The 16012-nt window shown below is 51.0% G+C and overlaps 2 protein-coding genes across 4 annotated transcripts in view; one reads left to right on the top strand and one right to left on the bottom strand.

The window, feature by feature from the left end:
* The first annotated feature begins 6722 nt into the window (after positions 1-6722).
* Positions 6723-11073, top strand: LDHD (lactate dehydrogenase D). The gene is made up of 11 exons (XM_012772499.3): positions 6723-6860; positions 7668-7780; positions 8015-8156; positions 8376-8517; positions 8669-8828; positions 9181-9380; positions 9475-9603; positions 9683-9810; positions 10272-10362; positions 10477-10588; positions 10674-11073. Exons 1-11 carry the CDS (start codon positions 6789-6791, stop codon positions 10837-10839), a joined length of 1455 nt encoding a protein of 484 aa, XP_012627953.2. The 5' UTR covers positions 6723-6788; the 3' UTR covers positions 10840-11073.
* Positions 11074-14615: 3542 nt separating this feature from the next.
* ZNRF1 (zinc and ring finger 1) overlaps positions 14616-16012 on the bottom strand; it is a 104480-nt gene continuing 103083 nt past the window's right edge. The window contains exon 5 of one of the 3 annotated variants that reach the window (XM_012772498.2): positions 14616-15267. The gene's annotated coding sequence lies outside the window, so the exon portion shown is untranslated. Of the gene's footprint in view, positions 15268-15300; positions 15926-16012 lie in introns of those variants that run through there. The other 2 variants (XM_012772497.2, XM_012772496.3) reach the window with 2 other exon arrangements.

The raw sequence follows: 16012 nt of genomic DNA, 5'->3' as shown, positions 1-16012 counted from the left end.
AACTCACATTGACACATCATTAGCACCCAAAGCCCATAGCTTACATTAGGGTTTATTCATGGCGTTGTACATTCTATGGGTTTTGACAAATGCTTGTATCCACCATTACAGTATAGTACAGAATAGTTTTGTTTTGTTTTCTTTTTTGAGACAGAGTTTCACTTTGTTGCCCAGGCTAGAGTGAGTGCCGTGGGGTCAGCCTACATCACAGCAACCTCAAACTCACTCCTGGGCTCAAGCGATCTCCTGCCTCAGTCTCCCGAGTAGCTGGGACTACAGGCATGCGCCACCATGCCCAGCTAATTTTTTGTATATATATTAGTTGGCCAATTAATTTGTTTCTATTTATAGTTGAGATGGGGTCTCGCTCTTGCTCAGGCTGGTTTCGAACTTCTGACCTCGAGCAATCCTCCCACCTTGGCCTCCCAGAGTGCTAGGATTACAGGCGTGAGCCACCGTGCCCCTCTGAGCTCCACACATTCTTCCCTTCTGCCCTGAACCCCTGGAAATCTCCGATCTTTTTACTATCTCCATGGTTTTGCCTTTTCTAGAATCTCATATAGTTGGAATCATACAGTATATAGCCTTTTCTTTTCTTTTTTGAGACAGAGTCTCACTCTGTTGCTCGGGCTATCGTGCCATGGTGGCAGCCTAGATCACAGCAACCTCAAACTCCTGGCTCAAGCAATCCTTCTGCCTCAGCCTCCCAAGTAGCTGGGACTACAGACATGCGCCACCATGCCCAGCTAAGTTTTTACATACATATTTTTAGTTGTCTGGCTAATTTCTTTCTATTTTTAGTAGAGACGGGGGTCTTGCTCTTGCTCAGGCTGGTCTCAAACTCCTGAGCTTAAACAATCTGCCTGTCTCGGCCTCCCAGAGTGTTAGGATTACAGGTGTGAGCCACCATGCCCAGCCAGGATATAACCTTTTCAGATTGGCTTTTTCACTTTGTAATATGCATTTAGGTTTCTTCCATGTCTTTTAGTGTTTGATAGCTCATTTCTTTTTAGTACTGCATGATATCTTAATCTATAAACTTCTTTTACAAGTTAATTTAAAAACAAACACGTTGGTCAGGTGCAGTGGCTCAGGCCTATTATACCAGCGCTTTGGGAGGCTGAGGTGGGAGGATTACTTGAGCCCAGGAGTTGGAGGCCAGTTTGGGCAACATAGCAAGACCCCATCTCTAAGCAATTTTTTTTTTTTTTTTTTAGATAGAGTCTCACTCTGTAGCCTGGGCTAGAGTGCCGTGGCATCAGCCTAGCTCACAGCAACCTCCAACTCCTGGGCTGAAGCGATCCTACAGCCTCAGCCTCCTGAATAGCTGAGACTACAGGCACGCACCACCATGCCCAGCTAATTTTTTCTATTTTTAGTTGTTTAGCTAATTTTATTTCTATTTATAGTAGAGACGGGGTCTTGCCGTTGCTCAGGCTGGTCTCGAACTCCTGAGCTCAAGCAATCCTCCCACCTTGGCCTCCCAGAGTGCTAGAATTACAGGTGTGAGCCACCACACCTGGCCTAAATAATTTTTTAAAAAGTTAGCCAGGCACTCGTGTATTTCCACCTGGGGAAGCTAAGGTGGGAGGATCACTTGAGTCCAGCTGCACTCCAGCCTGGGCAACAGAGTGAGACTCTGTCTCTGAAAATATATAAATAAATAAATAAAAATAAAAAGTTTTCAATGAGAAAAAACAGATTATAGATATAAATAAACAGCCGGGCATGGTGGCTCATGCCTGTAATCCTAGCACTCTGGGAGTCCGAGGTAGGTGGATCATTTGAGCTCACAAGTTCAAGACCACCCTGAGCAAGAGAGAGACACCCCATCTCTACCAAAAAAAAAAAAAAAAAAGAAAGAAAGAAATTAGCTTGACAACTAAAAATATATAGAAAAAAATCACCCGGGCATGGTGGCATATGCCAAGCTACTCGGGAGGCTGAGGCCGGAGGATCCCTTGAGCCCAGGAGCTTGAGGTTGCTGTGAGCTAGGCTGACACCATGGCACTCTAGCTGGGGCAACAAAGTGAGACTCTGTCTCCAAAAAAAAAAAAAAAAAAGATATAAATAAACAATTAGGAAATACATGGGACAATAACTTTATCAAAAATGTTTCTTTTTAGTAAAAGTTTTAAAAAAGCAGTATTATAACATATGTAGTATCACTTTGACGTATACTTTGACCTATATTTGATCTATATTTGGCCAATATTTAAAGAATACTACTCAGGGTTGGAGAAATTTGGAAAAATATTTTTTATACAATACTGCTGTGAGTATAATACATAAAATTTTTCTGAAGGCCTCATTATATTAAAATCTTAAAATTACAAATGATCATAACCTTAATCGTGTGCAAAGATGTAAACATAAGAATGTTCTTCACATTGCCATTTACATCTGAAAAACTTTGGAAATAATCTAAAAATCTTTCAGTAAGTATAAATAAGATAAACTGTGGTAATATGTAAGTCGAATTTGGGGAGACACTGAAAATGATAATTTATACTAACTACACGGGGGAGGTGTCTAATCCATTGAGAAATGAAAAAATGCAAATCACACAAGAAAATGTAAAGTGTGATCCTATTTTTGTAACATCTATGCATATTTTTAAAAGACAAAACACTGATATATATACAAAGAGAATGGAGAACCCCCCTAACACACACACACACACACACATACACACACACACACACCACACGATAAATTCCCCTAACTGCCTTATTCATGCCAACTTTGAGTAAGCACTGTATGTGTGGGCTGTGTTTCTGAAGACTGGGAAAGATTCAAAACCACATTATCTCCTATTAATTTCCCCTAGGACTAAAGGATATTTTTGAAAAACATATTGCATGTTTTCATTTAATTGCTGCTTTTAATTTGTTTGACTTTCCACTACAATTTCAGAATGTTCTCTTCTCAATCAACTATACTGCTCATGGTTGTGGTTAGTCTCCACAACCACAATTTGGTCTCCATTCATAGCATGTTGCAATATCTCACTTCTTCCAACTAGCACTGACATCACCATGAACTACATGCTTGGATGACACCGCCATGGGATGTAAATACGTTTTAATTGTAATAATAATGACAGTTTAAGTGGAGCAAATGTCCTAAAGCATAAATAACGGTGTGGTTTGTTTATAGAACATTGAGAAAAAAATGATTTTTATTTACTTGCTAAAGTGACATTGCCTTGTGGCACAATCACATATCACTATACATGATTGCATCAATGAACTTTTGTACTCTGTTATTAAAATCCATTGGCCTTTTTTACACTTTGTTGTTTTGTTTTGTTTTTTTTTTTTTTTTTGCAATCACACAAGAGGAGGTTTATTTTCTGGCTAGCCAGGGTCCAAGCCCCAGAGCACCAACGCAGTGGCCACTCTCACAGGCAAGGACCCTTTTTTACACTTTGAATGGATCTTTCATACAAGCATGATTTTGTAACTTCGTGCCTTGGTCATTTGAAAAGTACTGGTTCATCAAGTCATGCAGAGCTTCTATATGTTGAAACTTTTTATTACATAGTATCAAATGACCACATTAATATCACCACTGGTCTCATCAGAAAAGCTTTGAGTACTGGGAAGGAGATATATGCTTTGGCCAAAACTCTATTTCATATTGTATCTCATATTACCATTGAGCAACAAATATGGTCAGTTGTTTTCCTGGAAGTGAGAGTTCACTTCATTCATATTTGAGAAAATGTCTGCAAGATATGCAGTCAGAATAGCCAGTGTTTAACTATCAGTCATTCTCTTAAGTAAAAATAGCATTCCATAAGAAAAGTAGCTAGTTTCAGCTCATGACTCAAACAACTGCACCAGGGCTTTTTCTGGATATAATCATCATGGTTCTGTGCAGAGCACGAGTACTTTCTGCATACTTTCCATTTCATCAGACAGAATGTTAAAAAGACATGCACCCAGAAGTTAAGACTTAATAGAATTAATAATTTATACTGCCTCATCAGGATCATCCTTAAGTGAAACTGGCAGGGTGCCAGAAGTCTCACCTACCAATTGCTTTTGCACCATGAGTGCAAATGTCAACTCAATGCAATAGGAAAATAATGCCTTAGTCTTATTATTAAAATAGTCTTTCCTCATTAGTATAGTGGGAAAGAAAGGAAGAAAGGAAAGAAAAGAAACAAAGACAGAGAAAAAAGAAAAAAAGAAAAAATAGTCTTGACCTCCTGGATTCCCTGAAAGGGTTTGGAGACCCCAGGGGTCTGTGGATTGCACTTCAAACATAACCATAATCACATGATCACATAAAAAATCAACAATATGTCCTTAATATCACTCAATATCCAGTCCAAATGTTCACATTTCCAAATTCTTTTCATAAACATCATTTACTTCTTCAGATTTTTTAAAACTCAGGATCCAAATGAATCTACATATTGTGATTGTTTAAGGTCTTTCTTTTTTTTCTTTTCTTTTTTTTATTGGAGATATGATCTCCCCATGCTCAAAAACCTTCAATGGCTCCCATTGCCTTTGGGGATTTTCTCTTTTTTTGAGATGGGGTCACTCTGTGTCACCCAGGCTTGAGTGCAGTGGTATCATCATAGTTCACTGTAACCTCAAACTCTTGGACTCAAGCCATCCTCCTGCCTCAGCCTCCTGAGTATCTGGGACTACAAGTGTGTGCCACCACACCTGGCTAATTTTTCTGTTTTGTAGAGGCGGGGTCTTGCTCTTGCACAGGCTGGTCTCGAACTCCTGAGCTCAGGCAGTCCTCCTGCCTCAGCCTCCCAGAGTGCTAGGATTACAGGTGTGAGCCACCAGGCCCAGCCTATATTTCCTTGGTTTTTACTTAATGTCCATTTCCTGTTTCAGGAATCCCTCCAGGTCCCACAATGCATTTAATTCTTGTGCCGCCTTAAGTTCGTCTTGGCTGTGACACTTTCTCACACTGTCCTTGTTTTTGATGACTTTGACAGTTTTGAGGAGGACTGGACAGGCATTTTGTAGGATCCCTTCTTCTAAAATTTATCTGATGTTTTTCTCATCATTAGACTGGGGTTGTGGGGTTTGGGGAGCAAGACCCTAGAGGTAAAGTGCCATTTTCATCACATCGTATCCAGGGTACTGCATTCATTTCCTAGGGCTGTTGTAACAAAGTACCACATAGGTGGCTTAAAACAACATAACTTTATTCTTTCACGCTTCTGAAGGCTAGAAGTCTAAAATCAAGGTGTCAACAAGGCCATGCTGCCTCTGAAACCTACAGGGGGAAGGAAGTAGATGAAGCCTCTGAATTTGTGCTGTCCCATATGGCAGCTACTGAAAATGAAATGAAATGAAATAGAAAATTCAATTATACTAGCCATGTTTCAAGTGCTCAGTGGCTATACATACGTGTTTTGTGTCTACCACGTGGTCTGTGCACATAGAGAAAACATCCGTCAGTGCAGAAAGTTGTACTGGACGGCATCATACCTAAATTTAAAAGTTTACAAGAAATATAGAGATTAGAGAACTATATTAAACAATATCGTGATGAGTGCAACCATCAAATAAATTATGTGAAAATTTCCACCAAACAAATGACCCAGTTTCTTTTTTTTTTTTAACCCAGTTTCTTTGGCAAATAATTAGCATGAGAAAAGGGGAGGAGGGAACACTTGTTGATTTTAACAGACTTATGAGATATGTTAAACAGATGTATTGTTTGCACTTTCACTGGATCTTGATTTGAATTAACCAACTATTAAAAAAGAAACTCAAATTTTGGCCTGGCATGGTGGCTGATCAAGACCCCCATTCTCACTTGAGAGTTGTTTGTTACCCTGCTCGCCAGGCTAACAAAACCCAATCTTTCAAGTAACAGAAGAAAAGAACTCATTCAAATGTGGATGGGGTGAAGAACCCAACTAGAATTAGGTAGGAGTTTGTATTTCTGACTCAATTGGGAAGAGAATCAAAGCTAGGGATAGTTTTGTCTCAGTGATGTTAGCAACATGCCTGTTAACATTCGCCATGGGAGAAAAACGGAGTTAGAAATTAGCTTCAACAACAGCCAGATCACTCCAGCATGGTCCTGGGCTCTGCCCCTGGGAGGATGGAGATGAAAAAGACATGTGAAGTCTTTTCCTTCACCTACCTGCTGAGCATCCTCAGGTCTCCTCTTCCGGGAAGCTTTCCTGGCTTGCTCCACTGCCCTCCCCTGTCCCAATTCTGAAAGGCCTCCCTGGGTTCCCTCCTCCTGGCCCTCATGGCAGCCCACTCTACCTGTGACACTGGTGCTGAGACTTGTGGGGCGAGGAAGAACTAGCCAGGCGGAGAGTCTGGAGATGGGCCAGGTGGAGGCACAGTCTGTGCCAAGGCCCAGAGCCCAGTGGGGCTCAGAGTGCACAGGGACCGGAAGGGAAGCTGGAGCTTGGAGGTCAAAGAGGAGGCTGAAGGGAGTGGTTGGTGGAGAGGTCAGCAGGAGCCTGCAGGACCTTAAGTCCTCCACAAGAAGTTTGTCTGAAAGGCCACAAGAAGCCACTGCAGAGGTTTAAGCAATGGAGTGGCCGCTGTCCCTCAGTTTCCCCAGGCGTCGGGTGAGCCTCGCCTCTCCTTTAGAAGTATTGCCCCTGGTGCCCACAGCCTCCCTGACCTTCAAGGTCTGCAGGGGCTACCTTAAGCCTGGGCCACCTTAAGCCTGCACCACCTTAAGTAGGCCCCACCCCCGGCGCAGCCAATGGGTGGGCAGCACTGGCCTAGTGGCTTCCTGCCCACCTGCCCCAGTGCCCACACCCTGGTGGCTGCCCAGCCATGGCCCGCTTGCTCCGGGCTGCGACCTGGGGGCTGTTCCCCTGGAGGGGCTACTGCTCCCGGGGGACGCAGGTAGGGGGACCAGTGAGGGAGGGGGAAGGGCGGCCTGATCCCGGGTTCCCCCCTGCTCTGTGATGCCCCAGCACCGTGCGACCTGATCTTGGGCAAAGATCGCTGGGCTCGCCCTGTGTCAAGTGTGGATGTGGAGGGAGATGGGCCGAGGCCTCCTGGCTACCACGAGTGGGGCTGGGGGGTGGGGTCAGGTGGAAGGTTTGTGGGTCCCAGGGCCGGCCGCGGGGCTCAGACTATACACTCGTGTTTGAAAGACTGCCTGGGAGGCACGGATCTGGTGCTCACCAGGCTCCGTCCTTGACTTGTTGGCCTCAGTTGCCCATCCGGGAAGTGGGAAGAAATCTCCAGAAGGACTCCAAGAGCTCTAGGAGCCCCCAGCAAAGGTAGAGTGAGGGGCTTAATGGAAGCTCTTCCTCTCTGTCATTCCCTGATCAAGCCCAGAGGTCCCTGGTGCCTGGACAGTGCTTGGCTGGCCTTGGAGGAAGGAGGAGGCCAGTGACATTTTCAATTCCCCAAGGCAGGACTGGTTCCTGAAGGAACCCTGCTGACATCCTTTTTGAAGAGTGAATCTGGATTTTATTCTGGTGGTGGTTTTTCTGAAGGGAAATGTTGACTCCAATGGTTCTGTTTGGAAAGGGGCATTCCTGTATAGTGGGTTTGCTTAAGGTGGGCACACCAGCTGAGCTGGCCCATAGGAAGGGTGTCAGTGGGGGTGGGGAAGGCCACTGCAGCCCCACCTGCCAGAGGGACAGGGCGGTGGCCCTAAGTATCTTTCAGGTGACCCTGGCAGTCGTTTCTCTCCTGCAGGAGGAACTCAGCAAGGGCTTTGTGGAGGCCCTGAAGGCGGTGGTGGGGCCCCCCCACGTGTCTACTGCGGCTGCAGTCCGAGCACAGCACGGGCAGGATGAGTCGCTGCACAGGTGTGGGGGGCTCGCAGGTTCCCTACCCTGCCACAAACCCCAGCTGGGAGAGGGAGGGTCCTGGGTTGTCTCTTCCTACCCACCTGTTTTGGGGTGCTCTGGCATTCTCTCTCCAGGGGGTGTTCTCTGCCCCCTGTTCGCCATGTAGCCTCAGGCCTCCAATACCTCCAGGTTCTTTAAAAGGGAAACAGGTGGGTGTCACATGCTTCTAAATCACCTGGGGTCTGGTTCTAGGTGCCAACCTCCAGATGCTGTGGTGTGGCCGCAGAATGTGGACCAGGTCAGCCAGGTGGCAGCTATGTGCTACAGCCAAGGTGTGCCCATCATCCCATTTGGCACCGGCACTGGGGTTGAAGGTGGCGTCTGTGCCATGCAGGTATAGTGGGTGTCCCCCCTGGGTCTCGTCTCACCACATTTGGCACACTCGTCACTGCCTCCTTCACCACACATGGCTGTCGGTCTGGTCCAGCCCTCGAGCTACCTGCCATGCAGGGCTCTGGTCTGACTGCTGGGAGGTCAGCTTGGGTTGGGGTCTAGGAGTTGGGTCCTGGTTGGAGACCGAGGTTGGTGGCCTTCTGGGCTCCTCTCCCACCAGGGAGGTGTCTGCATTAACTTGACCCATATGGACCGAATCCTGGAGCTGAATGCAGAAGACTTCTCTGTGGTGGTGGAGCCCGGCGTGACCCGAAAAACTCTCAACACCTACCTTCGGGACAGTGGCCTCTGGTTTCCTGTCGGTAGGCCTGGGACTCGTGGGCCTTTCCTGGGCCCTGAGGGCTCCCTGGTGGCAGGGCTGTTTCTGGGGTTTAGGGGACCCCCTGTTCCCCTAGCTGGAGGGAAAGGGTCCCCACACCCCCAGCCTGCCCTCTCCTGCACTCTGCCCTCCAGACCCTGGTGCAGACGCCTCTCTCTGTGGCATGGCGGCCACTGGGGCCTCAGGCACCAACGCGGTGCGCTATGGTACCATGAAGGACAATGTGCTCAACCTGGAGGTGGTGCTGCCCGACGGGCGGCTGCTTCACACTGCGGGCCGAGGTCGGCATTTCCGGTGAGCGCTGCCCCAGCCCCCAGCACCCCAGCCCCCGCCACTGCTGGGAGCCCTGAGCACTGATGGGGGGCTCCCCAGCAGAGAGGAGGCTGGCTGTGAAGACACCTCCTCCTCCAGCTGGCCTCCTGCCCAGGCACGCTAGCCCTTTGACCTGTCACATGGGCCAGAGTTGATGGCACTGGGGTTTAATGTCTGTGCGAGGAAGATGCGGGTTGTGGAGCAGGAAGCACTGTCATGATGGCCACCTGGCCCATGAGGACAGTGCCCTGGGTTCCCGCCCCAGGTTTCTGGCCAGAGGTCCTTCATCATGTGGTCTGAGCACTCACTGACCTTGTATGTCCCCTGGGTCCAGGAAGAGCGCAGCGGGCTACAACCTCACAGGGCTCTTCGTGGGCTCTGAGGGGACGCTGGGCCTCATCACAGCTACCACCCTACGCCTGCACCCTCTCCCTGAGGACACAGTGGCTGCCACCTGTGCATTCCCCAGTGTCCAGGCTGCTGTGGACAGCACCGTACACATCCTCCAGGCTGCAGTGCCAGTGGCCCGCATTGGTGAGTGGGGACTGGGGCAGTCAGGATGGGCTCCCTGGAAGAGGTACCCTTGGAAGGTCAGGCCTCACCTGGGCTGTCCTCTCCCTGGTCCCAGAGTTCTTGGATGACGTCATGATGGACGCCTGCAACAGGCACAGCAAGCTGAACTGCCCTGTGGCGCCCACACTCTTCCTCGAGTTCCATGGCTCTGGGCAGGCGCTGGTGGAGCAGGTGCAGCAGGCAGGTATGCTGGGGGGGAGATTGTGAGAGGGCTGGCTGTTCCAGGGTGGGACCCGGTGCCAACCCTCCTCCCCCCACCGCAGAGGAGATAGCCCAGAACAATGGAGCCTCCCACTTCTCCTGGGCCAAGGAGCCTGAGGCGCGTAGCCAGCTCTGGGCAGCGCGGCACAACGCCTGGTACGCGGTGCTGGCCCTGCGGCCGGGCAGCAAGGTGAGCTGGGGCAGGGCTGGAGGTGGGACCCGCAGCTCAGTCCGCAAGGCCTTTCCTTCCCTACCACCCCATGGTACAGAGCGGCAGGTGGTGGCCCACCAGGGGGCAGGGCCTGGCTGAGCAGGTCCTAGACACTGCAGCCCCCCCCTCCAGCCGCTTCTCAGACACTGTCCATAGAGAAGTCTCAGTTGTCTGCCAAACCCTCAGAGCCCTTCCTGACAGCCAGGCCACAGCGACAGTGCAGTGCGCTCAGGAGTTGTAATCAGAGGGAGGGCTTGCTGGAGGAGGTGATGGAGAGGAGCGTGTGAGTCCAACCTAGAGGGGGAGTCAGGGCTCCAGGCAGCTGTGCAGAAGCTGAGGTGTGAAGGCCCCCCCCCTTCTCAGCCTGTGCCACACGACACCGCACCTCCGGGCAGGCAGGGGCTGTGGGGGAGGACTCACGGGCCTGCCCTCTGACCCAGGGCTACTCCACCGACGTGTGCGTGCCCATCTCCCGGCTGCCAGAGATCGTGGTGCAGACCAAGGAGGATCTGAAGGCCTCGGGACTCACAGGTTCTGCCTCCTGCTCCTTGTTGCAGTGATATGGGGGAGGCACCGGGGCTGCCCAGAACCCAGACCAGGGGGAGGCCGGGCTGCAGGCAACCGCTCTGTCCTCTGGGCCCCCAGGAGCCATTGTTGGGCACGTGGGTGATGGTAACTTCCACTGCCTCCTGGTGGCCAACCCGGACGACGCCGAGGAACTCCACAGGGTCAAAGTCTTCGCAGAACAGCTGGGCAGGTAGGAGCAGTGCTGCAGCGTGGGGGGGCAGCAGAGGGCAGTGGGAGGGGGAGCCCGCTGAGGTGCTCTTCCCTCTGCCCCCCAGGCGGGCACTGGCACTCCACGGGACGTGCACCGGGGAGCACGGCATTGGGCTGGGCAAGCGGCAGTTGCTGCAGGAGGAGGTGGGCGCCGTGGGCATAGAGACCATGCGGCAGCTCAAGGCCACGCTGGACCCCCGAGGCCTCATGAACCCAGGCAAGGTGCTGTGAGAGGCTCTGGCTACTCAGCTCACAAGCCTCAGACTACGGAGGCCCTGTTCTGGAACCTTCCTTCATGCCACTGACCCTGCAAGATGCTGTCTTCATCTGCCAGCTAGCCCTCTGTATCTGCGGCTCGAGGACAGAGGGCTGGAAGAGAAGTCTGGGTGCCCGGCTCCTCCCTGGCCCCTTTGCTACTCTTGGGGGCCTTTTATCCAGTAAATGACCCAGGGTGGTTCCTGTAAAGCTGCTTCCTCTCTGCTCTTACACATCCTGTCGTGGTTGGGGGAGATGGCGGGTCCACCCCAGGACTCAGAGGACACTCCTCCTTTGATGCCTCCCCATTGCTGGGGGCCCAAGACCCTTCCCCCCACACCCTGTGACAGGAGTGCTCCTTCCCTGGTATGGGAAGGGACTTGCCACTCCATGTTGATAGCTCTTCTCCTTGGGGCCCCCAAACAAATCTGAACCCCACTCGCAGCTGTCTGGAGATCAGGAGGCACCATGTCCCTCCACTCCCGCTCCAGTCTCTCTGTCCTTGAGCAAGTTTTGCCTTATTTTGGGCCTGTCCTTTGACTTGTTGTAGCCTGGGACACGGTGGTGCCCAGGCTTTGGAAAGGAACCCAAGTCCCTTGTCTCAACTCCTCTGCTTGGGAGAACCTTAGGCCTGGGGACCTGTCCGGCAGGTGTCTGGCAGATGTCACTTATGATAGACTCCCCCACTGGGCCTGAATGGGGCCCTACGACACTCCCAACATGTTCTTCAAGTAGCTGCTGCCAGTCATTAGAAATGGACGTGAAACTGCTCTCTTTGTACCACACCTGTCTGTGGTGGGATGCATTATGCTATCGAGTTTTTTTTTTCTTATTTTTGATTTTTTCAAGATAGGGTCTTGCTCTGTCACCGAGGCTCAAGTGATCCACTTCAGTCTCCCTCCTGAGTAGCTGGGACTACAGGCACGTGCCACCATGCCCAATTAATTTTTAAGTTTTTTGTAGAGATGGGGTCTCCTTGTGTTGCCCAGGTTGGTCTTGAACTCCTGGGCTCACCTCTGCCTCCTAAAGCGTGAGCCACCAAGCTGGCCTGCTACCAACATTTTTGCAGTCAAAGTCAAGGTCTGTCCACCCTGGGACCTGTCTTGGAATCCCCGGCAACAGCCACTGTCTGGAGGCCTTGCTAGGTGTTCCCCCTAAGCCCAGGAGAGGGCGCCCGACATCATGAAGCTCAGACAGGACAGCATCTGCTCTGGGCAGCTGTGGCTCAGGACTTACCTACCTGTCTGGGCCAGCAGCTTTCAGCTCTGGGCCACCCACTTCCCAGGGTCAGGCTGCCAAGAGCTGGTCTAAATCCTCCACCCTCTCCCTCACAGGTCCAAGGGGTGGGTAGTGCTGTCCCATCTCCCCAACCCTTAGGCCTTTGGCCCCCTTAGGACTGGGGCTGCGTGGGAGGGATGCAGGAGACAGCAGCCCCCTCCTACTGATCCCACACCCACCCCTGAGCCTCTCCCAAATCCTCTCCCCCCAAATCAGCTGTTATCAGCTGTTCAGGCTGAGCAGCCAGGCCCTGGGCAGAGGCACCTGCGCTGACTCCTCAGGCCTCAGTTCTTGGACCTCCTCCTCTGACGTTTGTCCCATGTAGCCATGGCTGGGAGCAGAGACTGTGCCAAGTGTGATTTGGTGGCAAGGGCCCTCTCCAAACCACCCCAGCATGCGTGTGCTTGCCACGGAGACCCTGCTCCCGAGCCCCTCCCCTTGCAGACACACCTGCCGACCCCCAAGCCCTCCCAGGTGAGGGAGGGTCCCCAGGGCCCGCCTCTTCCCTGCTGGGCAGGGCTCTTCTCTGGTGCACCCTTCCAGTGCCTGGCAACTAGTAGGCGCTTAGCAAAGGACTATTTCCCGACAAATTTTTATTAAGAAAAATTCCAAATATACAGAAAAGTTGAAAGAACAAGTACACCGTTCACTGAAAGACCAGCCACTGCAGATTCAACAATGAACATTTTTGCCTTATTTGCTTTGTGTATTTTTGCGGGGGGAACCACTTTGAATTAAATGACACATTTCTTGAAGTCATTCACCTACATAATTCAGCATCTCCTAAGGATAAGGACATTCTGCTATAAACCTCAATACAATGACATGGCTATTAGATGAGTGGTCTCAGTGAGGGCTCCTGGAACCCCACAGAAGCGTGCTGGGCCTTTAGCAGAGTTGGTGTAACCCAGGCCTGGCTCCTCCTCATCATCGCAGGGGCAACACGGGATTCTGGAGAGCTGTCTGGATGGAGAATGACAAACACCAGCTCCACCTGGGAAGTCCAGACACACCCAGCCCCACCCTCACAATGGGAGCTGGCAAGCTGGGTCCCAATTCAGGGGACAGGGCAGGCAGCGGAGTCCCTGGGGATGGACTGGAACAGCTCCCACAGCCTGCAGCCGCTCTGCTTAGCCCTGGCACTGCCAAAGCAGCGGGCTAAAGTCGCCAGGGTGGGCCCACAAAGCCTCTGTTTCCAGGTCCAGGGGTCAGGCAAGGAGATCTCCTCCGGGCTGGGCCCTGCCTCGCCAGCTTTGCTGGTGGAATTAAATATAGAACAGGGAGACACAGTTGCCAGGCAGGAGCAGGAGGTGCTGTGAATAGAACAGTGCCCTTTGCGGTGACAAAACTATGAGGAGGCCTGCTGTGCACGTGCCAGGGCCTGCTGGGCAGATCCCCCGACCCTCACAATGACCTCTGAGCTATGGGATTTTGTCCCCATTTCACACATGAGAAATCTGAAGTTCAGATGAATGAAGCTGTTTCTCCAAGATCATTCTGCCAAGAAGCAGAAGAGCCCAAGCGCACAGTCTGGAGCCCACGTTCTTGCTGCCAATTCTCACGACGGCTTGGGGGCTCCGCCCCAGGCAGGTCCCACGCTAAGACCCAGGCTCACAACTAACTCTTCTTTAGTGTTTCTCTACACAGGCGGAGTGTGCCCGCCTGCCATGGCTCACGCTTCCCCACTGCCTGCAACGAACGCCCTTACGCAGAGTAGGTGCTTCCGGAAGCATCTTCGGGAAGGTGACTGCAGAGTGGAGGGTTGATCCAGAATCCTGGGTCTGGTGGGGCTGAAGCCTGAGAAGGGTCAAAGCAGAGAAGGTGTGGAGGTGTCTCCCTCCAGAGCGTTCCTTGGTGACTCTGCAGGAGGCTCTGGGAGCCTGTCTGGCACAGGGAAGGAGGCCAGGCGTGCACTGCTGCTCCCTGCCCCGAGCTCCCGCCCAGCCTGCTCTTTGCCAACTTCTGTGAGCTTCAGCGGCTGGTTCTGGTTCAAGAGCTCTGAGCTGGCTCAGCCCCAAACCAGGGCCTCTTCCTGGGCCTCAATGAAGCATGCCCGTGAGTCAGCACTGAGCTGCAAGCTGAGCAACAGGCAGGCGGGTATCGGGGGAGCAGAGGCTGAGAGGAAGGGGGCTGGGCTGGTACCTGGAAGAACCCACATCCTTGCAGCCTCCAGTGGCTTCAACATCTCTGCCCCTGCAGCTCTTTCCAGAAGAGTTTCAACACACCCACTCCACAGACGATGGCAGATTGGTTCCATGTTTCAGAGGGTCAGGAGGCTTGCAGGATGCATGCCTGACCTGCACCTTCCTTCCACCCAGGAACGACCTTCTGAAAACCACTCTATGCACCTGTAGCCCAAAGTAGTAGCCTGAAGGAATGCTAAGGAGGTAGGTGAGGGAGTGCGGGGCAGGCCCTTGCCCCCATTTCTTGATTGTATAACAATACTTCATTAAAATAAAATCACACAGCGCACCTTTTATTAGACATTATTTTAATACCATATCAAAACACCTTGACTAATGAAGAAAGCTTTTCTCCCAAGCTTTGAACATTTTTTAAACATTTTATAAGGTTTTTTTTTTGTATTTTAATATATAAATACAGAAACCTATCTTGCATGGGCTGATGCCACGTGTGAACATCAATGGCTAAAATGTTCTCAAACAGAATGCCTGAAAACAGGGGTAGCTGTACATATTTCTTAGTCTTTTTTGTTTAAGTTTTCTGGCAAAAAAAAAAAAAAAAAATCCACAAGGGCCTAAGAATAACGTTCAGGCATTTTTGCAGGACACTTGTGATTGTAAAATCCTCTGAACTGACCAGAACCAGAAAGAGGGAAAGGTAAAGAAATGGGACTGGAGGTGGGAAGAGAGTCCTTGAGGGGTTGTTCTTTTGGCAAAGAAGTCAAGATATCAGGATCCCAAGGGGAGAAAAGTGCAAAACCAAGCCAGGAAAACAGAAAAAAAAAAAAACCAAGGTAGAGAGGTTGGTGGTGGAGAGGGCTGGTCAGGACACTGGGCAAAGGAAGAGACCGTGTGAGCTCGCCAGCACCGGGGCATGGGCGGCGAGGACTGGTGTGTCCGTTCCTGTCACTGAGTAGGTTATAGCTGGGCAGCAAACAGCAATCTGTAAACATCACGAGGGAAAACACCAGTCGACACTAGACTTTTTTTTTTTTTATATAATTTTTTTTTTTGTAAACACTTTAAAGACAGACCCACAATGCCTTTCAAAGGTGAAAAAGAAAATGCCCTTTCCCTCCTGGGCTGAGGGGTGAGGGGAAGGATAGCAGTTGATTCGTTCTTCTCTCAAACTCGCTCTCATCCAATTTGGTGTCCTCGGGGAGGAAGGGAGAACCATTTTCTGAAGTCAGTGCAGAAGGGGTGCCCTGTTCCCACTGGTGTCCCCAGCTCAGCTCTGCCCCAGTGTCCGATGAGCCTCCTCTCGGGAACAGGGGCTGTCTGTCCCTGTGTGGATTGTGACAAGTCAGTCGTGCTCCACCGGGCCAGGTTGGCTGCTGCGTCCCAAGGCAGCGTGCATCTGCCAAAGGCAGGCTAGCAGGGCGTCGGGGTTCGGTCTGGGCAGCACCCCGGAGCCAAATGCCAGCGGGGGGTTTGGGCTCACGCTCCTGGGCCGGCGCCACTCCCCGGCCTCACTGTCACCCTGGCTGTTTCTTCTCCCCATGTCATCGGTTTTTGAGGTGAAGGTAAAAAGAGCAAATGTCCCTGATTTGTCTGACATCATCAGCTGTTCTGGGAGTTTACTTGGAATAAATAAAATAAACCTAACAAAAGAAAAGAAAACAGAAGAGAGAAAGAAAGAGAGAAAGAAGGAGGTGGGGAAGAAAAGAGGACCCAAGACCTTTGGATGT

The sequence above is a fragment of the Microcebus murinus genome, chromosome 20 (genome assembly GCF_040939455.1).
Source record: "Microcebus murinus isolate Inina chromosome 20, M.murinus_Inina_mat1.0, whole genome shotgun sequence".
Taxonomy (NCBI): Eukaryota; Metazoa; Chordata; class Mammalia; order Primates; family Cheirogaleidae; genus Microcebus; species Microcebus murinus.
This window is presented reverse-complemented; position numbering and strand designations above follow the sequence as displayed.

Coding starts and splice junctions, on each gene's coding strand:
- LDHD (XM_012772499.3), top strand. CDS start 6,789: ATGGCCCGCTTGCTCCGGGCTGCGACCTGGGGGCTGTTCCCCTGGAGG. Junction 9,604..9,682: donor GGAGCAGGTGCAGCAGGCAG/GTATGCTGGGGG, acceptor CCCCCACCGCAG/AGGAGATAGCCCAGAACAAT. Junction 10,589..10,673: donor TTCGCAGAACAGCTGGGCAG/GTAGGAGCAGTG, acceptor TCTGCCCCCCAG/GCGGGCACTGGCACTCCACG.